This window comes from Plecotus auritus, assembly GCF_963455305.1.
Source record: "Plecotus auritus genome assembly, chromosome: 6".
Classification (NCBI taxonomy): Eukaryota; Metazoa; Chordata; class Mammalia; order Chiroptera; family Vespertilionidae; genus Plecotus; species Plecotus auritus.
In genome coordinates this window covers 157859165-157886878 of record NC_137773.1, presented here as the reverse complement: position 1 = coordinate 157886878, position 27714 = coordinate 157859165, and the positions used below count along the sequence as shown (strand labels likewise).

General features: G+C 37.9%; 1 protein-coding gene across 3 annotated transcripts in view; it reads left to right on the top strand.

Annotated features, from left to right (window-relative positions):
* The window catches only part of ZNF385D (zinc finger protein 385D), a 727289-nt gene that overhangs the window by 484329 nt on the left and 215246 nt on the right, over positions 1-27714 (top strand). For all 3 annotated transcript variants that reach the window (XM_080671549.1, XM_080671551.1, XM_080671550.1), the window contains one exon: positions 26857-26999. In XM_080671549.1, the coding sequence (XP_080527675.1) occupies positions 26857-26999 (143 nt within the window). The remainder of the gene's footprint in view (positions 1-26856; positions 27000-27714) is intronic.

Sequence of the window (27714 nt, the reverse complement as noted above, 5' to 3'; positions counted from 1 at the left end):
AGATTGCTTGGTGAGCATGGGAAAAAAAGGAGGTTGATCATTTTGAGTGACAGTTCATCGAGACATTGTAAGTTTAATAGGTCTTATGGTACCCCACAACAGAGCACACCTCTCCAGTGATTGAATTCTAGTTGCTCATAAATTTGGTGGTGTTCTCCTCTGGACAGTACTAGATAAAAAAGGCAACATTCTCTCTCCCCTCTACTTTTATAGTATTCTATTAGAACACAGTCAGCTGGGCATTACTAATCTGAGATGTTTGTTGTTCAGTCTTTAAATGTGATAGTAACTTTGTGCATCAAGAGGTAGAGCAGGCCAGATGATTTAAAATATTTGGACATCAGAAAATTCTCTGGATGTTGAAATTGCCCAGCCTCAGCCACAGGAGTATATAAGATTTGTAGCTCTAAGTTCCATTTCATTTTTCTTAGCTTATTGGTTTAACTAGACTTTAACTCATTGGCTAAGGACTATTTCTCGATACATATTGAAGCATGTTGTTGACAACACAAGTGCTTTATAATAATATCATAGTATTCACAAACTGTTTTCAGATACTCTGGTGGGCTCTTAATGATTTTCTAAACATACGGTACAGTACAAAGCTGTTGTGTGGGAACTGAGAAATTTCTCTCTGTCGTTTTTAACATTATTTAGCTTGGTACTTAGTTTTTATGTTGTATTTCTGGAGTTATTAATTGAATAGCAGAACTTTATTAGATTATAACAGAACAGAATTTATGAATTTTAAAAACAGTTTATAAATATGCATGCACACATATTATGGGAACACTAGTAAAAATACTTAAAGTAACTTAGACAGAAAAAATGCAGTGAATATCTGGCTGTGATAAAGACTTATTTTGCAACTTTTGTTATAAAAGGATGGTTAATGGATAATGTCACTATGTGTTTCAAGGTATGTTTACTATCTCCCCTCAATTTATTGATTGCCTTATTTTGTGTGTGTGTGTTTTTTTTAAATAACTTATTTAGGATTGTAAAATTATTATATATCAGTTTTACTTATTATGGCAAAATTCAGATGTATCTTAAATGCCCAAAGATGGGGCACTGGATACATCAGTTATGCTATATTTTTAAAATAAAGTACCTTTCATAATTTAAAATGATGTTTTAGAAGTATATTTACTAAGATATGAAATTATGCTCAATTGGACAAAGGCAGCATCGAATGATTCTCTTATTGTAAACTAATATGTTTTCCCCCCTCAACTATTGTATAAAGGAGCAAAGTAATAGAGATGCCAAAAATAACAGAGGTCACTTCTAGAAGCGAGATTATAGTGAATTTTTTCCTGTTATTTGCCTATTTCTATTTTATAACATAATCATAAAGCTTCATTAATCCATTTAGCTATTTCTCAAATGGAGCAAGTCAAAATTGTACATGATCATCATTGATAAACCATTGATTTTCCTTTTTGTGTTTATTCTCTGTGAATTTAGAAGTGCCTTTTGCTTTATTTAAAAAAAAAAAAAAAGCATACCATGGGTCATGGGTAATAGTTTTGTTAGCTATTGCTGCATAATACCAGCTCCCAAATTAACTGGCTTACAACAGTAATAGTATATTATGTCTCATGATATTCTGGGTTTGGGCCCTTTCTGTTTGTTTTGCCTAGCTTATTCATTCATTCAGATAGATGCATTTATTTAGAAGGTCTTCTGGGCATAAGATCCAAGATGACTTTAACTCACCTTTCTAGAAGTTGGTACTGGCTGTTGACTGTGGACCTTGTTCTGGCCTCTCATGGTCTAGCACAGTGGTCGGCAAACCACAGCTCGCGAGCCACATGTGGCTCTTTGGCCCCTTGAGTGTGGCTCTTCCACAAAATACCACGGCCTGGGCGAGTCTATTTTGAAGAAGTGGCGTTAGAAGAAGTTTAAGTTTAAAAAATTTGGCTCTCCAAAGAAATTTCAATCGTTGTACTGTTGATATTTGGCTCTGTGGACTGATGAGTTTGCCGACCACTGGAGCAGGAAGCTCGACCTGCTTCCTTACCTAATATGCTCCAGGCAGCGTTACCAGAGATCCAGGGCAGGAGTTCAAGGTCCCTTGAGGCCCAGGCTCTAGATTGCACACAGCATCACTTCTGCCATATTCTGTTGGGAAAACAGGTGATGAGTCCAGTGATAACTCCTGGGACAGGAAATAGGCTTCTCTTCATGATAGGAGGATCAGCAAAGTCTTAGTGGCCACATTTAATTTCCTACAAGGGATGGCCAAACCGTTAAAAGCAGAAACTCATAGTTATCAATAAAAGGTGTTTTGTAGCTCTTACATCTTGAAACTATAAGTAATGCCCTATTAAAATATTACTGAAAAAGAATAGAATGTTTATTAAATATCAAGTCTGTATTTATGTTATTTTATATGACTTATCTCATTTAATCAACAGAATAACACTAGATACTTTTTAAAAAATTTACAGATAAGAGAAATTAGGTTAAGAAATATTAACCATGTGGACTAGTACCCAGCTAGTAAATGGTGGAGACAGGATTTACAATCAAAATCTGACTCCAAAACTTGATTTCTTTCCTTCTGTGCCCACACTGTCAACTACAATAGCCACCAGCCACACGTGGCTATTGCAGACTTAAAAATGGTGGCTAGGGTCAGCTGAGGTGTGCTGTGTCAAGTACACTCTGGTTTCTGAAGACTTCATACAGAAAAAGGGGTGAAAGTGGGTTATTTTTTTTTTAACCTGCTTATATGTAGAAATTCTCTCTTATGTATATTGAGTTACATACAACATAGTATTCAATTAACTTTACCAAAAATAATTACAGCAACCTTAAAATCCCAACACAATAATTATTTGGTGCTATTTTACTGAAGAGAACAAGAAATAAACTATAACCAACCAACACACACGTCTCCTCACTATTACAATATTTACAACTAGCAGATGGCTTGCCATTTTTAAAAATTTACTCTCTTAAACTTCATTGTGTTTCTCTATCTTTTTTTCTATATTATTTATCTTGAATTTTTCTTATGTGGGTCACATGAAAGGCTATAATGTTTCAATCTGCCTTTGTCCCTTATCTATGTGGGAACACAAGATGGACATCTGTGACAGCCCGGGATGCCTGCCTGCCCGTTCTCACCATTGTTCTCTTGGTGCTTTATTGGTTGACCCATTGTTTCTACTCTGATTGTCTCAGTTGAGGAATTATTGCCCAGGAAATTCACCTGTCTTGATGTCAATCTTGGCTTATTGCTTTATTGGTCCCTTAGCCAAAACCTCAGGGTAGCTGATCATTTGTATCTCCAGCACCTCATTTTCTAAATTAAGAGAGGCAGATGTGTTGTTCCATAAAAGAATGGTTTTCCAGAAATCTCATGTCGTCAGTAATTCAGCCGTGCCAATTGTACTAATTCCATCATTCTCTAATGGATTTGTACTTTGTCTTCTTATGCACCGTGCTATTTAGAGCCCCTGCAATCTGGCTGGAGCCTTTGGTACAAACACCTCTCAGGTGAAGCAGCTCTTTGAAGCGGATACCTCCTCTCGTTGGAGCAAAACTGTGTGTGCCAGTTTGTCTGCTTGGTTTGTCAAGTTCATCACACACAAGGTTAGAGAGACTCATGTGGAAAAATGGAAGCAAGATACAGAAATTTGAAAATCAGGTGCTTAACAGTCTGCCACTTCTGCTGTCTTTCAGGAACTGTGAGGCTGTGCCATATTGTTTGTTTCTTTCTGATAAGCTTCAGTATTTTGAAAGTGTGCTTATATTTCAAGGGTAGATTGAATTCCTGTCATCACAGCACACATTTTCAAAGAGATTGTAGCCAAAAAAATCTTTAAGGGCACTCCTTGGCATTTCTTGAACATTAAAAAAAAGCATTTTTTTACATCAACAAGAAATAATCTATTTAATATCTCTTGCTAAGACAAAGTAGGAAGATATTGTTTTAAAAAATAAAGTTTAACACCTGTATGGACCAGGATTTTGTAGCATTTCTTGCAGCATGCAAATTAGAAAAGTGTATTGCTGATATAATACCCAATGGATTCCTTATGAAGCTCACAGACCCATCGGTTTCCTTGCTAACTGGCTGCGTACCTGTTCTAAAGCATTAGCTTAAAAATTAGAATTTTGTAAATTGCCACGCAAGTTTGCTGAACTAGCAAAATACATCTGTGTCATTTATTTTCTTAAGCTGCACTCCCACTTCATTTAAAAGGAAGACATCCCTTTGAACAAAATTAATTGTTAATTTTTTCCCAAGTAGGCTCTTGAAAAAGTGTGACATTCTTAAGTAGCTAATATGTTCAGAATAAAAATGGGAAATTCTTTGGAAATCTGTTTGCAGCCTAGCTTTGCTCTGATTAATAACCCTTGCAAATGTGTGCTTATTATACCATAAACATGACCTTTATAAGAACATTAGAAAAATCAAACTATAGATATGCCATGCCAGAGACTTTTTAAATGTCAGAAAATGTAATGCTTTTAAAATAATGTGATTTTATAATACTTAACTGCTGAGGATATTTTTGAACTTTTTATGATTTGGGGGCTTATCAAACATCCTTAAAGGGGTTCTGTCACTGAAAGAGTCAGAGTTGGCTTGAATTAGATAACAGAGATATAAAGCTACTTGGAAAGAAAGAACAGGTAACTATATTTTAGGTTTAGTATCATTAAGTTTGCCAAGCATATAAGCTATTTATTACCTCAATTATTTGAGCCCCTGACCAGAAGAGTGGTTGGAGGATGTTGTAATTCAAAGGGAGATGTTTCTAAACACAGTACTTTGGGGATTATTCATGCAATGAGGGCAATGGGTAGAGAGCAGAGCATGCGTGGAAGTGGTTGGAGTTAGTAATAGCACTTGGCGGTGGATATATAACCATTTCCACTAGGGAGGCTTAGGTCGAAAGTGGAACACACACCACACACTGTGTTAGATTTCGATTACTGCGTGATATGTTTACCAGAAACTGGGTGGCTTAAAACAGCACTCATTTATTAGTTCAGAGTTCTGTTGGTCTAAAGTCCAACCCTCACATGTCTGTGTTTTCTGGTCAGGGCATCATAAGGCTGAAATCAAGATACTGGTTGGACTGAGTTCTGATCTGGAGACTCTGGGGGGAAAATCTGTTTCTGAACTTATTCTTCTTGGCAGAATTCAGGAGTCCCTGTGGTTGGAGGACTGAGGTCTCTCTTTCATTGCTACTGTCATCCTGGGGTTACTCTTAATCTCCTTAACACATGGCCTCCATCTTCAAACCAGCAACAGTACGTTGAATCCTTGGGTGACCAGCAGGAAAATGTTTACTTTTAAAGGTACATGTGACTAACTCAGACCTATTCTGATAGTCTCCTAATTTTGAGTTCATGTCACATAGCATAAACCTGTGGTTGGCAAACTGTGGCTCGCGGATCTTTGGCCCCTTGAGTGTGGCTCTTCTACAAAATACCATAGCCGGGGCATGTCTATTTTGAAGAAGTAGCGTTAGAAGAAGTTTAAGTTTAAAAAATTTGGCTCTCAAAAGAAATTTCAATCATTGTACTGTTGATATTTGGCTCTATTGACTAATGAGTTTGCCGACCACTGGCATAAACTAATCACAGGAGTAATATCTATAAAAACCCACAGTCCTGGGATTATGCAGTGTGCACACTGAGAGACAGGAGCTTATAGGGGCTATCTTAGAATTCTGCTCAACACACACAGACGCACACCCTCACCTGGACCGTGGGCTTACCATTTCCATTCTCTGGCCTCAGGGTCCTCAATTATAGTCTGTGGACCAACAGCATTAGCATTACCTGGCAGTTAGTAACAAGTGCAAATTAGCAGACCTTACTCAAACTCAATCAGAAACTCTGGGTTGGAACAGTCCTCAGCAGTTTGTGTTTTAACAAGTCCTCCAGGTATTTCTGATGCTCACCAAAGTTTGAGAACCAACACTTCAGATGAGGGTTAGCAAACGGAGGCTGGTGTTAAAGAGCCGAATCTGGCATGATGACTGTTTTGGTAAATAAAATGTTATTGGAACACAGTCATACCCATTTGTTTACATATTATCTATGGTTGCTTTCACACTATAGTGATGGAATTGTAGTATAGACCCTATGACCCATGTAGCCTAAAATATTTTTATTTGGCACTTCATAAAAATAAAAGTTTGCTACGTCTGCTCAGGAAGTAGATTCCTTAATTGCTTAAGTCCCATCCGGTTCTAACTTGTTCTGATTTTGCACATCATCCTGTATGAATCCTCCAGAATTGCATATGACATATAGAGGCTTATTCTTCTAAAAAGGATGAACCCTTGACAGTCCCGAAAGTGTATTTCCTCCAGACATGTTTGCAACTACAATAACTTTTTTTTTTTTATCCCTCTTCTGCACCTTCAGTGCTCTGTCTGCTATTTTTTGGTCTTCAGTGGATATGGAGAACCTCTGTTCACCATCCTTTCTACATTATTTTTCAAATAGTTGAAGGTGATCAAGTCATGCTGGGTCTCTTCTCTTCTGGCAAACATTGCCAATACAGTACCGTTAGCTTTCCCCCACTTTCCCCCTTCTTCTATTTGCATACCCTTTAATTATATATTCTTCTCTGCTTTGGGTATTTTATAGGCTGTGTGCATATTTCATAAGTTATTAGACTTTAACGTACTTAGCCAATCTTTCTGCCTTCTACAAGGCAGGGGAGGGGTTAAGGGTGGAGTAAGAGATCAACCATAAGACTTGTATGCATGCATATAAGCATAACCAATGGACACAGACAACAGGGGGGTGAGGGTATGTGCCGGAGGGGCGGGGGGTTGGTCGGGGGGAGGTCAATGGGGGAAAAGGAGACATATGTAATACTATATGTAATACTTTAAACAAGAAAATAAAACTTAAAAGAATAAAACAAACAAACAAACAAACCCTCCAATAGTCCAGGTTTCAGCTCTTCATTTTGTTGAGTTCTATGTAATTATATATCTTCTGAACTTACCTTTGCTTGAAGCTCACTAAATGTAACCTGCATCCTTTACTGGACATCCTTTATTTCCAAAATGAGTCCAACAATCAACTTAATGTGGTTAATTCTTTCTAAGGCTGGACTCAATATGTCTAATATTTGGCATAGTGAAGGTTTATACTGGCATATGCTTTTTTTAATTGGCCAACTCATTGGTTCAACATACTCTAGGTGCCCAACTCTAATTTTACAATCCTTTTCTCATTTTTGTACATGTTTTCAATACTTGACAAATCAATTAATCAATGAAATCATTGAAGTCTCTATTTTTTGTTCTTTTCCTTTCATCATGTTAAATTTGGTCCTTAGTCTTGATATTTTATTTGTGACACTAAAAATATACATGATTGTTGTTTTAATTCTTTTGGTATTCTTTTATTATTCTTAGTCTAGAGTCATCCAGAAAACATGGGTGTGTGTGGATGTGTGTACTAGTATATATGTGTGTGTCCCAAATACATGCAGAGCAATTGTTTTGTTCTCTTTGGTTTCCCTTCTACCCACTTTATCTGTGATGTACATTTGTGCTCTTGGTATTACAGATTTCTTTGAAGGACAGCCAGCTTTCCAAAGCTTGCCCCTTGAGGTACATCCTGCCATGTACTTTAGTAGATTAAAGCCTGCTTATTTGAAATATCTCATTACTGAAATAATCACTTTTAATTTAGCAATTGTACAGCTTTTACCTTTTTCAGAAATAGAATGAATAACATAATTTGTTCTATGTCAATCAAATGTGCATCCCAATCCCCAGTGCCAAAAAATGTAGGTTTTTACTCCTACAATATATTCACATAGTGTTTCTGAGTGTATGACTTATTTAACATAAAAATAATGTTTCCTACGAAGATTTACCTGAGCACATTCTTTTGTTTTTAGAGAAGGACTTCACATATTCTGTAGCAGTATTACACTCTGAAATGTGATGGGAGAGTATGAGTCCTCTGCAAACAGTTCTACTATGCTCATTTCTGTAATTGGAATTTATCAATCTGTTGAGACCCAACCCAAACTAGTCAAATGGAAATGTAGCCAAGAGCAATTCAAACTGCAACACAAAATTAAAAACAAAACTTCCAAAAAAATTATCCCAAATGTCTGCCTGGTTTTCTGGCAGTAGCCACCTAAGAAAGACTGTGTATACAGCAGTCTTGCGGGGGAAGAGGGAATCTAAAATTATGAGCTTGTGTATAATGGTAGAGAAGAAAGGCTATTTCTTTGTAGAACTGTGTAGCACTCATGATTTGGCTAGGATAGTACAATGAAAAAAAAAAAAAAAAAAGAGCCGAATGAAATTTTGGGTGGACTAATTGAATTTTCCAACTACAGGCAAGACTGCCATAAAAATTGTTATCAAGATTTCCTCAGTGCCAGTATGTCATTTAAACTTAGCCTGGAATAGTTGGTGAAAATGTAGCAAATGGACAAGAGAGGCACTCATAAAATTGAGTGGCCTTGATTCTAGTCCATGTGAATACTACAGCATGTCACATTCTGGTAAAAATAAAAGTCAGCAATCATAATCTGATACTGGTAGTCAAACATCACATATGGCTCTTTGCTAAAGAAGTGGATTCCAAACTATTTTGCTTTTGTTAACATATGCTAATATTAGCAAATTGCATTTGTTTTACTTGGTTGTTCAGGAAAGGATTCCATTTTATTAAATAGGAGAAAACTATTATCCCAAAGGGGAAGCTGAAGAGAATAGAAGTGGGGAAAATTGTTTTGCTTATTCCCTGCCATTGTTTTTGCTTTATCTTTATTTAAAGGTATTAGGATCATATTTACTGTTCTTGGCATTTATCAGTGCATTCAAGAAAGTGGGCAACCAATAAATATTTGATATATGTTTGTGAGAAAGAATGAATGAACCAAGACATAAATCTGAGAGGAAAGAGAAGTGAGGGGCAGTAAGAGAGATAACAGAGCAGGTCACTGAGAACAAAGCTAAAAAGGGGTGAATATGAATTAGTATGTGTTCATTTTTCCACTGACCAAAAATAATATTAGTAATACATCCATCCCAGATTTCCAGTCAGCTATCGTGTTTTAACAGTGAGTAGGCACTGAGGTAGTCTCTACCCTATATACTTTGTTATGCCCTCGATTGACTACTACCAGTTTAAAAAATAGAAATATTCTGTGGATTACGATGAGAGCTTTTGCTTGGGAATGTCCATAGAAGATATCTTTTGGGGCATTTGCCATGCTGTTTATAGGAGGTCATTTCAGTTACAGCTCTGTCTAGGTCAAGTGAGTCATCTGCATAACCATCTGATCTGGATATATGATCACTTCCCCAAATTATTGTTTTTCCCAACTTCCCTTCTATCCTCCCTCGGTTCTTTTCTTCCTTCTCTCCTTCCTTTTCATTTATCGCTCTATTTTTAGTACTGTTTCCCATGCCTACCACCACAATGTTCATACATATTTTGGAAACAGGCATCAATGAATATTTCATGTTCTTACTAGGACCTAACTAAATAGTATTAATGAAATTAAGTATAGTTTGCCTTTCCATTTATTCTCTTTAGATATGCTTTTAAATAAACACTGTTTTATTTATTCAGTAACTTATTAATTCATTCACTCAAGAACACTTAAATGCCTATAATTTCAAAGCTCTTTGTTAGGCATCATGGAAAAAATATTAAGGTAATACAGACATGGGCACTGCTTTTTAAAAACTCTTAAACCGAATGTCTAGGCTATTAAGCAAAAATGTAAGACTCATAAGAGAGGTAATGTTTAATGATTTAAATAATAGCATTAATAAAATCAAATTTAATAAAATAATATATCAATTTAATTTTATAATTTTAATAAAATAATAATGAATAAAAAGGTAATAATTATAATTACTATAATTTAATATTTACTCTTTTAAATATATCTTCATGGAATCCTTAAAGAATTCCTGTGATTTAGGTATTGTTTTTCTTAACTTAGAGAAGAAACTAAATAGCTGCCAAGTTCCTGAGGACATGAAAACTTTGAAATTTGGATTCAGGTTTCTGATGACAAAGCCTGTTCTCAAAACCACTTAAAATGGTCTGTGGACATTTACAAAAGAGAAAATTGATTATCATGCCAATGGACAGCAGGAGGCCAGGGCAGGAAGAAGTAGTGTTTCAGCTAAACCGTGAAGGGCAGGGAGGAGTTAAATGACACACTTTTTTTTTTAATCTTAAAAAGTATTTTTATTGCCCTAGCTGGTTTGGCTCAGTGGATAGAACATTGGACTGCAGACTGAAGGGTCCCGGGCTTGATTCTGGTCAAGAGCACATGCATGGGTTGTGGGCTCGATCCTTAGTAGGGGGCATGTAGGAGGCAGCCAAACAATGATTCTCTGTCATCATTGATGTTTCTATCTCTCTCTCCCTCTCCCTTCCTCTCTGAAATCAATAAAAATATATTTAAACAAATAAAAATATTTTTCTGATCTTAGTTATGTGAGGAGGCCACCAAATAGTATGAACAGGCGAGAAGAGGTCATAATGACATAGAGAACATTGGAGACAGATAGCTAGCACTTGCAAGGCATAATGACTTTTGAAAATGATATGCAGGACAGATCAGAATCATTTAGGAAAATGTGGGGCCAATTTCAGAAGAGACATTTCTTACAAAATTTCTCTCCTCTCTCAGCAGGCATTCCTGTGCAAAGTAATTTTGCTCATTCTGTTTTATTCTTCCTCTGGGATTAATATTCTTCAAAAGCACAAAATAATCTTTGCAATTTAAGGCATACAGGCCCATGAATTTGAAAGGACTGACTCCAGGTCCTGGGGTCTTTAATTAGAGCCCCTTCTCAAGTGTCTTTTTGGGGTCAGTAGTTGTTTTGTTTTCCATAGAATTTTGCGGGTTTACATTGATCAGGTCAATCCACAGACTTCTACTACCTTAAGACACATCAATAAGGAAGAATAACAGTGAGAGAGCTCTACATTCTCAAGACATTCAATCACATCTGAGTCAGGAGAGGTCTCAGAAAGTATGTTTACTGTGTCAACACCCACTTTTGTCCAAAGCCAGGCAATGGAAGTCTCCTACTTATTGAGGAGCAAATGTAAACCTCCAGGTACCCAATAAGCCTGGGCAAGCTTTGTCAGAAAAGTCAAATGCTCTTCTTAGTCCTCTCTCCAGATGCTAATCGAAAGAATGCTCAGCACTTTGCCAAATGGCTTAGTATAACAAAACCACAAGGATCATTTCACTGTCCATCTTCCACTGGGTACAAAGGAATCCTGTACATCTTCTAACCTGATTGATCAGCAAGCATGTAGCGTTCAGGATGCCCTAATGTTGCCATGTTTAAGACCATTTGGAGTATTTATGTTGGGGATAGCAAACTCTGATCAACTGGATTAGATACTTGTATGTTGTATTAGAAAGATTTTGAGGCCAACTAGAAAGAGATTTGATTAGTAGCAAATGCCGTGAGTACTAGAAAGGAAAGCAGTCATATGGATTTCTGTCCTTGCCTAGTAGGGACAATGGATAGAGCATGATTTTTATAAAGACCAAGAGTATTGAAATCAGTCAAATATGTTCGCATCCTTACTTTGAATTCGCTTCCATACACTACTAATTCTCATGCATCTTATTTATTCAAACTAATTTTTTAAATTAAAAACTAAATTTTTTACTTATTAAAAACTAATTTTTAAGAACGAATGAACTGTTGTGAAAATTAAAGTCATATATATATAATAAGGTTATAATTATTATTTTAGTGGTTATTTTTTAAAAAAATTGGGACTACTTTGAGTAATTCAGTCTATATGGTTCTCCACATAGTACAATTTTATTAATGGAATATTTTACTCCCATTGCTAAATTAAAATTTTCTCTTAGAAATTTATTTAGGCCTGTGCTATTCTGGATACCCAAATTTTAAGCAAAAATAAGAGGATGACTTTCTTGTAAACTTGGGTTTAAGGAAAATGTGAGACAATTTCTCTCGTGTTCCTACATCAGCCAGTCAATGGGAATTAGTAATACAAGTCAAGATACCTATGTGCCTCAGGGCAAAGCAAAAGCTGTGTATTTTAGGCTACAATTCACAGGAAGGTGAGAATTTTATTATGGCAACAAGAGAAACCTGTCTTCTCTTATTACCATGATCTCTGATCTTGAACTTCTGGTCAGTGCCTGGTATTCTCTGAGCTCAGGGCCTCTAGATTTAACCTTTAATGCTCATCATCTCTACGAACATGGCTCCCAGGAATGACAGTGTCCCCTGATTATCTGCTTCCCTTTCATTCTAGGTTAGCTTTAATCCTGTGTTTAGCTGTACTGCTTTATGATGTCTTTTTATTTTATCACAATATAGATGTTCCTTTTCATTGTGGGTTGCATCTTGGAGATGGCTCCATAACCTTGATGTAATGACTTTCTCCTCCCTGAGGCTATAAGTGATTTCTGTTTTCTTTTTTCTGGATTTGTAAATCCAATACCCACTGCCTCCTGACTATTTGAATGTGAAAACTTAGGTTCTTCCCTCAGAGGAAATTTCTGCTTCCATCAATTCCTCTTTTAAATTGGTGGGACCACAATTTGGTAGGTATTTGAGAGGCACAAGGATGATATAATATAGTCAAAGAATATGGGCTTTGGAATCAGACATCTTTGGTTTCTAATTCTTCTTGGCTCTACCATTTAACAAGGTGGGTTATCTTCAGTGTAATGATTTCACTATGCCTCCATTTCTTCACCTGTGAAATGAGAACAAGGATAGCTTCATTGTTTACATAAATAATGTATGTGAGGCCATCTACCAAAGCTCCTGGAATAGAGTCAGTGCTCAAAATGACAGGACTCCTTATAAAAATGAAATACGGTTATGAGTATCTTCTTGCTTGCATACACTTACAAGCATTTTATTTCTCTTCCATTTAAAGCCAGTCATTTCCAGGAGACTGCAATTACTACAATTCCATTAGTAACTGCTTTTATATCTTTTCCAAGGACCAAATGTTTCAGAATTAAAAGAAAATAATAAAGTTAGGTTTGTTTTAAGCCAAAGCTGCCAGAAGAAACAATCACATTCAGGCTGAGACTAAACAGAGCACATGTCAGCTCCACAGGGAATGTTCTCGGGGAAACTGAAATCAGAATTTCTTTTTGCTATTAGAGAATTTGTGAGAATGTTCAACAGAATGGAACCCAGAACTAACAGTCCCTAAACCTTGGAAGCTAATGGATGCTTCAAATAGGATGTGCTAAATATAGGCCCCCTCAAGACAGCAACAATTCCATCTTCACGGTTCTTAACACATTGTATTTAATTTGATGATGTTGATAGTGACATAGTCCCGTCTTCCATGGTTCTTTCTAAATGTCATCCAGTGCTAACTCAAGTGGCATTTTCTAGGAATTTTGTGTCATGGTTATGAAAGAAAATTCAGTTGAAATATGGGAAAAAATTACAGTGAAACATTGAATGAAAACATTCACAATCAAGCAAATGCTCTAGGAGGTATTGCCATTAAATTCAATAAAATTAATTATGCTCTTCTGGATTATGTAGACAGAGTGAATGGTAGAGTTAAACCAAAATTAGGTTAATTCAAGTACAATAAAAATCTGATACTTGTAGATGAACATATATGTTCAGATACATATTAATCTATTTGGCTGCTATAATAGAGTATCATAGGCTAGGTGGCTTAAAATCATCGGCACTTACTTCTCACAGTTTTAGAGATTTGGAAGTTCAAGGGCAAGGTGTCAGCAAATATGATGTCCCATGAGACCTCACTTCCTGCTTCATAGATGGCCACCTCACATGATGGCGAAGGGTCTCTCTAGAGCAGCCGTGGGCAAACTACAGCCCGCGGGCCAGATCCGGCCCGTTCGGCTGTTCTATCCGGCCCACGGAGCCGAAAGAATGGAGGGTTCTCTTGCTCTCCCCTCTGCTCCTTTACTTTGAATTTATATTAGTTCACACAAACACTCCATCCATGCTTTTGTTCCGGCCCTCCGGTCCAATTTAAGAACCCATTGTGGCCCTTGAGTCAAAAAGTTTGCCCACCCCTCCTCTAGAGTCTCTTTAATAAGGGCTCTACTAATCCCATTATTGAGGGTTCTGCCCTCATGACCTAAGCCATTCCCAAAGGCTTCACTTCCAAATGCTATCACATTGGAGGTTAGGTTTCTCCATATTAATTTTGGGGGGACACATATATTGAGTCTATAGTATTATGGTGTCTGATAGATACAATCCTACATAATAAAGAGGTAATATGCAAATTGACCATCACTCCAACACACAAAGATGGCTATCCCCAAGTTGTCAAAGACGGCCGCCACAAGATGGCCAGCAGGGGAGGGAAGTTGGGAGGGACCAGGCCTGCAAGGGAGGGCAGTTGGGGGTGACCAGACCTGCAGGGGAAGGCAGTTTTAGGGGCAATCGTGCTGGCAGGGAAGGGCAGTTAGGGGCGACCAGTCTGGCAAGGGAGGGAAGTTAGGGGTGACTGAGCCAGCAGGGGAGGGTGGTTGGGGGTGACCAGGCCTGCAGGGGAGGGCAGTTAGGGGCAATCGGGCTGGCAGGGGAGCACTTAGGCATCGATCAGGCTGGCAGGGGAGTGATTAGGGGGTGATCAGGCTGGCAGGCAGAAGCGGTTAGGGGCAATCAGGCAGGCAGGCAGGCGAGTGGTTGGGAGCCAGTAGTCCTGGATTATGAGAGGGATCCCAGATTGGAGAGGGTGCAGGCTGGACTGAGGGACACTCTCCCTCCCTTCCCCCCTCCCTCTTGCACGAATTTCATGCACTGGGCCTCTAGTATATGTATAATCTACTATAAATAGTATTGTAAGCATCAATGGAAACAAGAAAGGGGTGAAATTGCTTGATTAGTCTGGTGCCTTATAAAGAATGCCTCTTAGAATACATTGGTTGATTTGCTTTGGGAAAGATTAATTGAAACTTTATGTTTATACAATTATTTTTCTCTACCACCTGTTAGTGACAAATGACAATCCCTGAATAAAATTTAGATATAAGAGCTTACTAGGTGTACCGGTTAATAATGCAGATATGCAATTTGATATGTATGCTATTTTGTTGTATTGACAACAAGCTTCAAAACTTCATATGTCAAACTTTCTGAAGGTGTTAACATCATAGATATTTTTACACTTAAAAATGTCGAATTTCGTGCCAAAAAAGCATTTGCAGGAAGTTTTAATTCATTAGTTTATTTTGAAGAAAAGTGCTGCTGAAAGTTATCATATACTTCGGAAAGCTTATGGTGAACATGCTCCATCTCAAGATACTTGTGAATGCTGGTTTAAATGCTTTAAAAGTGATGATTTCGATGTGAAAGACAAAGAATGTCCAGGTCAACTGAAAAAGTTTGAAGACCAACCATTATGACATATGAAGTTTTGAAGCTTGTTGTCAATACAACAAAATAACATACATATCAAAACACATATATATCAACATATGTGTAACTCCATCTATTGAAAAAAATCTCCATTATTAACTGGCACACCTAGTAAACTGTGGAAACAATATTTTGTGTTGAATCCTGGCTCTACGACTTACTAATTCTATGGCCTTGAACAATTGTCTTAATGTCACCATTGCACTATTTCCTTTTTCATAAGACTATGAAAGGACAAAGGAGATATACTACATAGAGTACCCAGCACAGCACCTAGTATACAGGAGCTGAAATGTTATTGCTTTTATTCCTGTAGAGGAAAAGGGAGTGCTTATAAAGATGCAATAAATTTATACCTAAAAATAAATCCATGTTTAAGTAACTAATGTAGAGAAAAATGTTAATACAATTATAATATAAAAAGATTAGAGCTTTTTATGTTTGGACTATTTGCGTGTTTTTTTTAAGAAAAAAATCAACAATGGAAGCTTAATTGAACTAAAAACCTATGATAAATTGTTTCTCACCTTTTATCAATGTACTCCAATAAACTCTGACTGTTTAGTACCCATTTCTTTTCTAGTTCTTCAAGGAAGTTGCTGGTTTCTGAAATGGATGAAAAAATGTTAATTTGGGCAAAATAGAAGAGAGGGTATAATATTCTCAGAAGGCTGTGATTCACTTTAATTCAGTCATTTGTTTGCTGATCAACTAGTCATTCATCCATCCATTTCTAAAAAAACCCCACACAAATCACTAGGTAGGTACAAGGGCTTTCTAATACATTGACGTCAAGGAGGAATACAATAGACATACTCCTCAAGACACCACATCCTTATGTCAATGCTGTAGGTCCAGCAATGTATGCTTAGACAGAAGCCTGTGCAGGGCAGAAAGAGGAGGGCACCGAGAGAGTGATCCTTCTGCAGTAACATCTAGGAGATACTACACAGGGGACGTCATATTTGAGCTGCATTATGAACCAATAGTAGATGATTGGTTATTTGCTACATTTTGATGTATGTTTAGAGAATATGTAGGGAGGGATGTACTGAGATAAATACAAATTACAATGCTTAATATGATGTCATGGGTTCACATTTTCCAGGCTTACTTGCTAGTTGAATCTTACCATTCCAAAAGTGAGTTATATTAGGTATTCTGGATTGAATCAGTGTCCTTCCATGCCTTTAAAAAATATCTGTGGTGTTGTACTCTACTTTTCCTTCCCAATCAAAATTTTCAAAATAATTTTCTCCACTAGACTCCATTCTGAATCCCTGATCTATCCCCAATGCTTCTCGAAAATGGCTCTTCTTTGATGTTGTCAACTTAAATGACTGCACTTAGGTGACTCATAAAAGTCACCAAAAATCTCTAAAACATTAAATCTAACATATGTTGCTATTTTATTTGATCCCTCTGCAGGCAGCCTTAGACAGTATTGACCACACCTTCCTTTTCTAAACAGTCTGTCCCTTTTTTCTCTGGGTGATCACATTCCTCCACCCTCCACCCTTCTTTTGCTCTTTGCCTGTTCTCAATCTTCTTCACTAGCTAAAGGTCCTTAACACTTAGGTGCTGGTCTCTTTGTTCTACACTTTCTCAAGGAAGTCTTTTTCTTGTCACTGATTTCACTGGTTACCTGATAACTTTCCTCCAATGTTTACTCTGAATGAAGTCTGCTCAGAACTGTCTTCTAAGCTCTATTCCCACTTATTCAATAGGCACATTTCCACTTATAGCTTAAACTTTTTATGTTGAAGACTTAGCTTGCCTTCTTCTCTTAGAACTGCTCTACTTCTGGTGTTCTTGATCTCAACCAATAGCCTCACTATCTACACAATAAGGAAAATTAAGTGAGATAAATGAAGGTGTTCTCTAATTTGTGTGAGTCTTGCTTAAGTCATCTTGATGTACTAGGAAAACCACACTCAACTACTGAAGCTCAGGAAATGTTTCATGAATACTTTAGATCACATTTAGTACCTACACAGATTAGCAAGTGCTTGGAGATGAAGCAAAGAATATAACACAGGCACCATGTGGGAGAAAACATGGGAAAGGAAGATGTGTATCAGGCTATGGAGGAACCTCATGCCCAGCTCTACTGGCATAGAGAGGATCATGCAGGCAAATCCCAGTCAAAAGGCAGAGGTCATGTAAGAACAAGAATATGTAACAAGATTTCAGGATCTTTTTTTATCTTTAATGAGTGAGATGACTAAAGCCTAGATATTATGGCAAAATTACCCTGACAGGCAGACACAGCTAGGCAGGTTTAACTGCCTGTATTAGCCGGATTTAAACACTTGGCTATTAGTTGAGACTAGGTTGTGATACACTTTGGTGAAATGAAAACTTTGGTATAGCAACACTCAAGGAGTATCAGATATTAATAAACATCCATTGACCCCACGACGGCCCCTTTTTACATCCTGCATTTGAAGACGTGATATCATTGCTATCAAAACACTCATTATTCATTAATATTGATTTCAGCATTAACAATTTTTAAAATTAGGTCGCCCTTTGCGTATCATTATCATTGATCACACATGAAGATTTGTAGGTCAGCCATGGTCTTCTCTAGGAAGGGATGACTAATCTTTTCTGCCTTGAGCCCAGCAGTGTCTGTCAGTGTCCAATGTTGGCTCTGGGAAAGTTCCCCTCCTCAATTCCAAAAGGAAAACACCCCAGGAGATAGCAAGACTTCCTCTCCTGCCTGGAATGCACTCTGAAGCAGACAGTATCAGGCACTTTATCTGCAAATTACTCATCACATGAGAATTGGATTTTCACCTGCACTGTTGTGGTCAATGGAGGCTTCTACAACGAAGAACATGATTTTTAACTGTAGTAGCTTTTTAACATGGTAGCTTCCAGCCACATGTGGCTGTTGAGCATATGAAATGTGACTAGTGTGACTGAGAAATTGCATTTTAAATTTTACTTAATTTAAAATAGATACATATGGCTAATGATTATCATATTGGGCAGCTTAGCACTAGAGCACCTTTTTTATTTGTTATAATTGATTCTGTGATTTATTAAATAATTAAACCTTGGGAAATTCCCCTTGAGGGAAATTTTACATTTTTGCATTCACCGATGCTGACTTGAGAGGATGTTTCCAGGCGGAATCTTTCGATTTCCTATGAAGAAGTACTTGTCCTGATTTATGCATTATTCAACAGAGAGGCTGAAGTACAAAGGGGTATTTTGGGTTAAATGACTAAAACTCCTTACTCTGGCATTCCTTCATGGAATCTTCTCCAGTGTCTCCCAGGCACCAGAAATTGTCTTGAAACTTGGTTACATAAGTGAGAGACTCCAATTTTCTTCAAATGAAGACTTGACTCAGGATATTAACAACTAGATAACAGCAGTATTTTGATTTGGGTCATGGCCTTCATTGACAGTGATGGAGAAAACAATATTGGCTAGTCTAACTTTCTTAGCTGCCTTCAGAAATGAGTTCTGGAATATGTAAATACTACAACTTAAAATGAATAAATAATTTGGACAATGGAAAAGGTAGGTCACTGACAAGTGTTTTCTTTCATGGGTGAAGATCAAGTCACTGACGGTTGATTCAGGCAAATGGTTTTGAATCAGTGTTTCCAGAATGGTGCGCCCGTTGCCCTGACTCATACTTCCATTCTTACCTCATTCCGCTCTGTGGTCAAGAGCAGGGCGTATGAGACAGCAGTCACCATCCTATGTGGCTTCATGCTGCCAGCTTGCCCCTGGTGATCAGACCTTCCTTTAATATTGGAACGGACCTGCCACAGGCAAGTCACTTTCAGCCAATGGGGACCTTCTTCCTGAGGTAGAAAGTCCTGGATCAACTTTCCAAAACCTATTTGGTGGATCAACACTTCAAAACAGAGAGGAAACCTAACAACAAAAAGGAAACTTGTGACCAAGTCACACAAAATTCAAGTTTTATCTCAAAATAAGTTTCTGGTTTTAGCATTCAGTTGGGAACAACATTTTCAACAAAGATAGGAACTGAATGGGAGTTTGGATCAATAAGGTTTAAAGAAACATGGTAAAGATATAGTTTTCCTAGTCAAGGAATAAAAAAAATGACAACACACTGCCCATTGTAATTCCCAACCAACAATCTTGAGTATTTGAGAGGCAGCCACACAAAGGAATACTACAAACACACATTTGCTTTTCTGATTTGTCAAGTACATGTTAAAGAATGTAAAGTCAAGGGCTTTTGAAACATGTTTGATATGATATGCGTGTCTTTCTGGATTCTTTCTCAAATATAAGACAGTGCCAGCATGTTCCCATGGTAGATAAATATTGGTGATAAATACTGAATATTCTTTTGTCATCTCCTGTACAAGGAATGTGTCTCTCTCTCTCTCTCTTTTTTTTTTTTTTTTGAACCCTATTAAAAACTTCTCACAAGATTTATGATTTTAACACATTGCTTTCTGGATGCAAGAAAGCTGGCTCAGCTAATATGACAAAACTGACTTTGTAGATTGTCCTTTTTGTTGTTATATTGTTAATTTGTTCTTGTTGTTTGAACTTAAAAGCTATTTGCCTCAGTGCATTGAAAATTGTTAAGTTCGCTCAGGTTCCCAGTGAATGTCATTTGTTACCTGTGTATTTTGCTTCATAGAGACTTGATTTTGGGTTTGTGAATTGGCTATTTAAATAGATACCTGGCAGTGTTATTGTACATTTAAATGAATGAAAGGGATAGCAGTCCTAGTGCATGCTAGTTAATGAATAGATTCGTAAAATTTAGCTGTTGTCTGTACAATCACTCCTACCCACCCTGCTGACCAATTTCACTAACTGCAGCACTGTATGGCCAATGCTGTGTGCTAAATCAAGTTTTGCTTCCATGCCCTAAATCCATCATTATTTATTTTCCCTATTGGTAGCATCAGATCTAAATTTCTTTTTTAAAAAAACACAATATATTTTATTGATTTTTTTACAGAGAGGAAGGGAGAAGGACAGAGAGTTAGAAACATCGATGAGAGAGAAACATCGATCAGCTGCCTCCTGCACGCCCCCTACTGGGGATGTGCCCGCAACCAAGGTACATGCCCTTGACAGGAATCGAACCTGGGACCCTTGAGTCCGCAGGCCGATGCTCTATCCACTGAGCCAAACTGGGTAGGGCAGATCTAAATTTCTTACTTCCACTATCACATAGGCCCTGGAACTGCTAGTGTGCCCCTCCCTCCTACAATGGACATGGCAAATTCTAACAAATAGTTGGGAGTGAATGTGAGCAGTTTTACTGTGTATGAAATTAGTTGCTTTGCAAGTAACTACTTAGGACTTGATGGTATATAAATGTTTTCAATGTTTTTGTTAGGTGTGAATATTCTGAGTAGTTCTGTAACTTAATAATAGCTCTCTCTCTCTCTCTCTCTCTCTCTCTCTCTCTCTCTCTCTATATATATATATATATATATATAATTAAACTAGAGGATTCATGCACTGGTGGGATCCCTTGGCCTGGCCTGCACCCTCTCACAATGCAGGACCCCTCAGGGGATGTTGGACTGCTGGTTTTGGCCTTATCCCAACAGGCCAGGCCGAGTGACCCCACTGGTGCACAAATCCGTGCACCGGGCCTCTAGTATGCTATAAGATCTTTGGTTAATCTCTTCCTGCCCTCCCCCCCATCCCTTCCCTATGAGATTCATCAGTCTGTTCCATGTTTCCATGCCTGTGCATTGAGCGTCTGCCCCCGGTATTCAGTGCGTGTCATAGGTATTGGTCGAATGGTTGAACGGTCAAACGGTCGCTTAGGATTTTATACATATAGATTGATGGTGAAAGAAGAAGATACTATAGAAATTATCTCTCCCATCAGGAAGTCAGGGATTTCTGCTGCTTTCTGTAAATGTGGATTTTACACACACACGCACACACACACACAGTTCTGAAGCACACACTGGCATGAATACTTAACAGTGGCACCTCTGATTATTTTGAACTTTGGTTTTGTCATTTTTGAAAATGAAAGATTAAGTAGCAGGTTAAGCTGTCAGACAGAAAGTCTGTGGCTACATGACTATTAGATGAACTCCGAATGAACCACGTGCAGAAATTCAAGGTTAAAAGTGTTGTACTATGGCAAGAACATTATCCCACTCTCAAGGAATACTATATTTCAAAATATTGATTTGCAAAGTAGCCTCTTCTTGTAAAGAGTCTCCTTCTGCAGGATTCAAAACAAAGTGAAGAATTTGAAGTTTCTATAAAAATTATCTTACTTATCTACTTTCCAAGAGCCCAGATTTGAGTGAGGACTAACCTATACACCTCCTTTAGAATTTATTAGGTTCATTAAAAATATATGCCTAAGTTAGTGAGAACCAATTGGCTAGACCAGTGGTTGGCAAACTCATTAGTCAACAGAGCCAAATATCAACAGTACAACGATTGAAATTTCTTTGGAGAGCCAAATTTTTTAAACTTAAACTTTTTCTAACGCCACTTCTTCAAAATAGACTCACCCAGGCCGTGGTATTTTGTGGAAGAGCCACACTCAAGGGGCCAAAGAGCCGCATGTGGCTTGCGAGCTGCGATTTGCCGACCACTGGGCTAGACACTGTGCAAGGCACTTTATATATATTATCTTTTACCATAAGCTTTAGCTGACAACCACTGATTTAGAAACCCTATTTATATGTATAGATTGATAAATGTTTCTAAGTTTACATTTTAATTTATCAAAAATTCAAACTTCTAAAGTCAATGAGTCTTATTTTCTCAATCCCTATTAACTATTTTAACAAATAGGTTACTCTAGTATATTTTCAAATTTCTAATTTTATGTATTTACAGCTACTTTGTAATATTTAATGTTAATTCTATAATTTAATTCTAAGTTCTAAAGATAAACTTATGGTATCTATCTTCATTATTTACTACCTCATTCAGTACCTCATAACCACTCTGTACTCAGTGAATGTTTTTAATTTGTTGTTTTTAATGGCATTTAAGAAATTTGTTGCAAAGGAATATTAATTCTCTGAAATCAGAATAATTTGTTAAAGTTTAACTTGTTAAAACTGCATAAGTCAAAACTGCATAGGTGTGCAATATGTAGTATTAGATATAGGCAGAATTTCATATACAAAGGGCATGCATTTATATCTTTTCCAGCACCCTCCCCCCATGGAGGCTTCAAAATGTTTTGCTCAAATTAAGAATATTAATATTCCAGAAGTGTGACATTCCAATGTATGAAGCAACACTGTTTGTAAATAGTAACCACAAAACAACTCTTTTAACCTGTAGAAATGTCTATAAATTTTATATGTATTTTGACATTTATTACTTTTAAGATAATTTTATAAAAAGGAAAATAGTAATAAGCATGTACTCATGTCTTAAATGCAATATTTTCATTATGAAATGAAGGAATGGGACAGCTATTTCCTCAAGGAGCATTATTTTAATCTGCTTTACAGATGAAACATGTTATACTTGCTGGTTTTGATTCTGCATTATTTGCACATAATACTCTTACTGCTGAGCATGTACAGATTGGTACAAGTAAACTATTTCAGGACTTACCTAAATTGCAAAGGCAGAAGTGTTAGTCACAGATAATATTTAAGAGGTAGCCTCAATTCTGTGCTTCAATATCACCACTGTAGTTTTAAAGTGATTCAATGTTTCCTTTAGAACCATAAATTGTTCTGCCCTGCTGACACTGGTCATGTTCTTTGGGAAATGGACTTGGGCTTTATTGGGAGTGCTCCTGGGAACACTGTCAGGCGTGAGGGATGTAGGACTGAGCAGAGGGAGAAGTTGAGCTGAGAGGCAATCTCTGCAGAGACCTCTGTCTCTTCTATATGCTATGAGGAGCAGTAAAGCTGACATACAGTTTCAGAGTTGCTCGGCCTTGAGGCAAGAGGAGAAACCAATGAACCCATGCATTAATAAGTCATTGCATGGGGACACCAAGCCCTCCACTTGGCAGGCAGCTTGACCTTGGAGGAGGCAGCTCCTCTTGGCCCAAGGCAATTTGTGAAGAGTATCTCAGGTGTGAGTCCTAGCGCCTAGCACTCCCAGCAGCAGGAGAAGGAGTCCTCAGCCCTGAGGGGGGCTGCAGCTTCCCAAAGTTGGATGATTCTTCTTTGATTTTTTCCCCCAGGAAGGAAACACCAGTTGTGATATTGAGAAAGAGCCTTAAATTATATATATGTAACTGAAATATATATCTTGGAGGAAGAGAGAAAGTGGGACTCCACTTAGCCATCATATCAACATACATTTATTATTTGTGCTGGATGAAAGAGTAAACTTGAGTTTTCTCTTAATCTCTTTGAACCAGAGAGCGCTTTGTAAATGAAATAATTACAGAATGTGTTCCTGCTGAATTGCATTCTTGTTTCTGTGGAAGCAACATAAATAGCTAAAGAGTTTATCAACTTATTTTTCTTTTTATGATACTATGTTAGCCCGAGATGTTAGGATCACATAAGATAATGAATACTTTTGCACAGCATGACACCTCACTCAAATAATAATTATTTTAAATGATTTACTAAAGCTCACTACTATTTGTGGACATGTTAAACCATACTACTGATTTCAACCAAAACTTATTTTTACTTGGAAGTTTTCTAAAGAGGCACCAGTCAAAATTTTATTTTTGTCCTTTTTTTTTTAAAGATATTTTTTACAGTAAACTTTTCTTTATAAGTATAAAAAGTACACACTAAAATAATAATACAAGTATAGTACAGTAAACACAAAGTCCAGAAACATAGTATCATTATCATATATTACATACTGTATATTATTATGCATAATAGTACAAGCTATACTTTTATACAAACTGGGGGCACAATAGTCTTGTTTACACCAGCATCGCCACAAACATGAGCAATGCATTGCACTATGACATCACTAGGCAATAGGAATTATAATCTTAATGGACCATTGTAATATAGCTGGTCCATCATTGACTGAAAAGTCTTTAAGTGGCGCATGACTGCATAGCAGTTGAATTACTCTTATTAGGATTTGAGATGGGTTTGAATTTTGTTTTTGCTATAGTTAATTTAATTGGTGCCACAATATTCAAATGTACCTATGACACCTTGTTCTTCGGGTGGGAACTGAAATGCTGGAAGGTTTTCCTCTAGCTGACTTTTTAGCTTTAAGCTGTCCCTTTGGGCCTGACACTCAGAGAAACCACTCCCCATATTCTTGTCCCTACATCATTCAATAAGCATTGCTGCTTGTATTTGGCATTTACTTGTGTAGATGTAGATGGCAGAAAGTGACCTCTACTACCCAGATCCAGTCTTAGCTTTAAGTAAGCCATGTACTCCTGGGCCTCAGGGAAGGGGTTATTGTTTCAGAAAGGAAAGGAGAAGGAGATAGAAACATCAATGATGAGAGAGAATCATTAATCAGGTGCCTCCTGCACGCCCCACACTGGGGATTTAGCCCACAACCCAGGCATGTGCCCTGATCCGGAATTGAACCAGTTCACAGGTCGGTGCTCAACCACTGAGCCACACCAGCCGAGCTATTTTGATTCTTGAACTTTTCATCAAAAGATAAATTTTGAGCAATACTAAACTCATGACAGGTCTGTCACCAAAGTTTTATGGATGCCCTCTCTAAGAAAGTCTACACACCCACACTTAATGTACTACCAGGTGGACAATAAAATAAGTTTATGGTGTGGTCTGATAAATGTAGACTTGTTATATTTTGCTTTTATCTCTGTTTGCTTTAATATCTGTCCTCTTTTCTGACTTGTACTACGTTTTCTTTTAATTGGTTTGCTGATTCAAACGTGCTATTGTTGTCCTTGCTGTTGCTGAGAAACATTTCGAGAGGGAAGTTAAAGGAGTGAGGGAAATGCTGTTTTTGTTAATTTGGTTCCAGCTGATTTTATACCTGGAAGCAGGAGAGCTGACGATTTTTCGGTATGGTTAATTAAATCTTGTGCTGCTGGCTTCTGTTATGGGTATTAAGTCATCCCCCTTGTTAGCAGAGCCTCTGGTCCAGTAGGGTTGGATTCACCATTGGGGGATCATTTTTAAAATGTTCATCTTGAGTTCAGGTAACTGATGGGGACCGGGTGATGGTTGTGTGCAGCTGGCAGAGTTGATTGTGAGATTTGTCAAGGTGAAGTGTAAGGAGTCTCACTCTACTCTGTTTTACAAACAAGATGACAGACAGGGGAGGAAGCGGCACAGGCATGAACCTCTCCTCTCTTTTCTGTCTCAGAATTCTCTGCTGTGGGAAAGGAAAAAAAAAAAAAAACAACACCCACTGCATTTTGTTTTCCTAATGCCTCTTGGATTCTCACCAGCAGGTTTTTACAGTCTGTTGCTTGCCTCTCAGATTAGAAGAATGCTGGCATATTTTAAGTTTCCTAGGATTCAGCAGCCTTTAATTAACAGAAAAATTGATGTTTTGGAATGTTACCAAAATATGGAGATGGAACGCTGAGGTGGGCTTCATCCTTCCAGCCTTGGAGTGCAGTGGAGTTATATAAGGGGGGGGAGGGTGTGTGCTAAAGTGTGTGCTCTGTTGCAAACAGCTGGTTGCCTGCCTACTGTACGCAAAGGGGGTGTTTTGTTGGCATAATATTCCACTGCCTGCTCATTGGTGAACTTGTAAAGTCCACCTACTCATGACTGAGAAGAAAGCAGGTAGTCATTGGCTTCTTAAAGCTATGGGACTGCTGGATAGCTCAGAGATGGCTCTACTGGTAGCCGGGTCCACTGCTTTTCATCTTCCAGTTGCCTCCGGGGCAGCGAGGTACTGCTGCCTGTACTTGCGGTTAAGTTTCTTTTCCGTGCCAGGTTCATGTGGTCTTGCTGCCAGAGTTTTGGATGTGATGGAAAAGAGCAGTTTTGTGAAATAACCACTGAGACTGGATACCTATTCTGAGCACAAGTTAGTTTGCAAAGAGGGATGGTGGAGCCATGGTGGGGTTTTCCTTTCGAATCCAGGGATTTGGGTGGTAGATTGGTCCTGATCCAATCCAAAGCTCTAGGCAGGCAGAGAAGGATAGATCGGGACATCTGAAATGTTGGAAATGTCAGCTGTTACTTACATAAGCAGAGAGTTATAATCCAAGGAGGAAAAGGAAGCAGCTCAACCAGCTTTCTCTGCCTAATGGCAGGTCTGCTCATTGGCCAGTTCCCAACTGACGTCCGTACACTTTGTGTCTTGGTTTTTCCAAGGACCCACAAAGCTGTCCTTTTGGTCTCAAAAAAGACCTAGGTGTTGTTGTTTTTTGTTGTTGTTTTTGTTTGTTTGTTTGTTTTTTGTGTGTGTATGTGTGTTGTTGTTGTGTGTGTGTGTGTGTGTGTGAGTGTGTGTGTGTGTGAGTGTGTGTGTGTGTGGTTTTTGTTGTTTTGAATGTGCTGGACGTCCCTGATTGCTCCCTTTGCTCTCCTCTCTGCAGGTGGTACATGCCAGAGCCCTGCCCTCCCAGCCCTGGTCCGTCCACCAGCCCCTCCTTTGCAACCGTCGCTGGATATTAAACCCTTCCTTCCTTTTCCTCTTGACACTGCAGCAGCAGTCAACCTCTTCCCCAATTTTAATGCGGTAAGTCCCACTGTCCAGTTTGCATATGCCAGAGTGGTAGGTACTGGGAAACCTTGAAGGCCAGGGGTGAGTCCGTCACTACCTCTGTTTTTGCTCTGTTTTTGTATTCCATGAATGTCTGAAAGCCATGGAGTGAGTTGCCTGCCTGGTTATGTAAGGTCCCTGAAGCCAGACGCCTTCAAGGAAAAATGAAAAGAGATTCAATGGATTGGGTTCATCATGGGTTCATGTCTCCCCATTAGTGTCTTTTTGGGTCATTATTTTGTTGGAATATATCTAAATCAAAATTGAATTAATTTATTAGAGAATATTAGAATTCAAGTAAATGTCTAAAAATCTAAACATGTTTCTCCTGTATGGACTCTCTAATTTTTTAATCTGTTGCTCCTTACTTAATTTAATAAAGTGTACCCTGACATATCCCATGTATAGAGCACTGTTTGCCTCCTTAACTTAAAACAACTCAGGGTTCTGGTAGCAAGAGTTTTCTTTTTCTATTTTTCCTGCTCAGCCACAGTTGTTCAAGTTGTCTTTCTTAAATTACCATGTTTTGGGAAAGCTTTGTCAACAGCCTCTCAACACAAGTTCAATTACTTCTGCCTCTATTTTTGCTCTAAAGGATGTCTTTTTAAGTTGGCAGATTCCTCATACTCATCATCATCTTTCTTTTGTGTGAGCAATGGCCATATTCTTAGGATGGAAATAGAAATGAGAG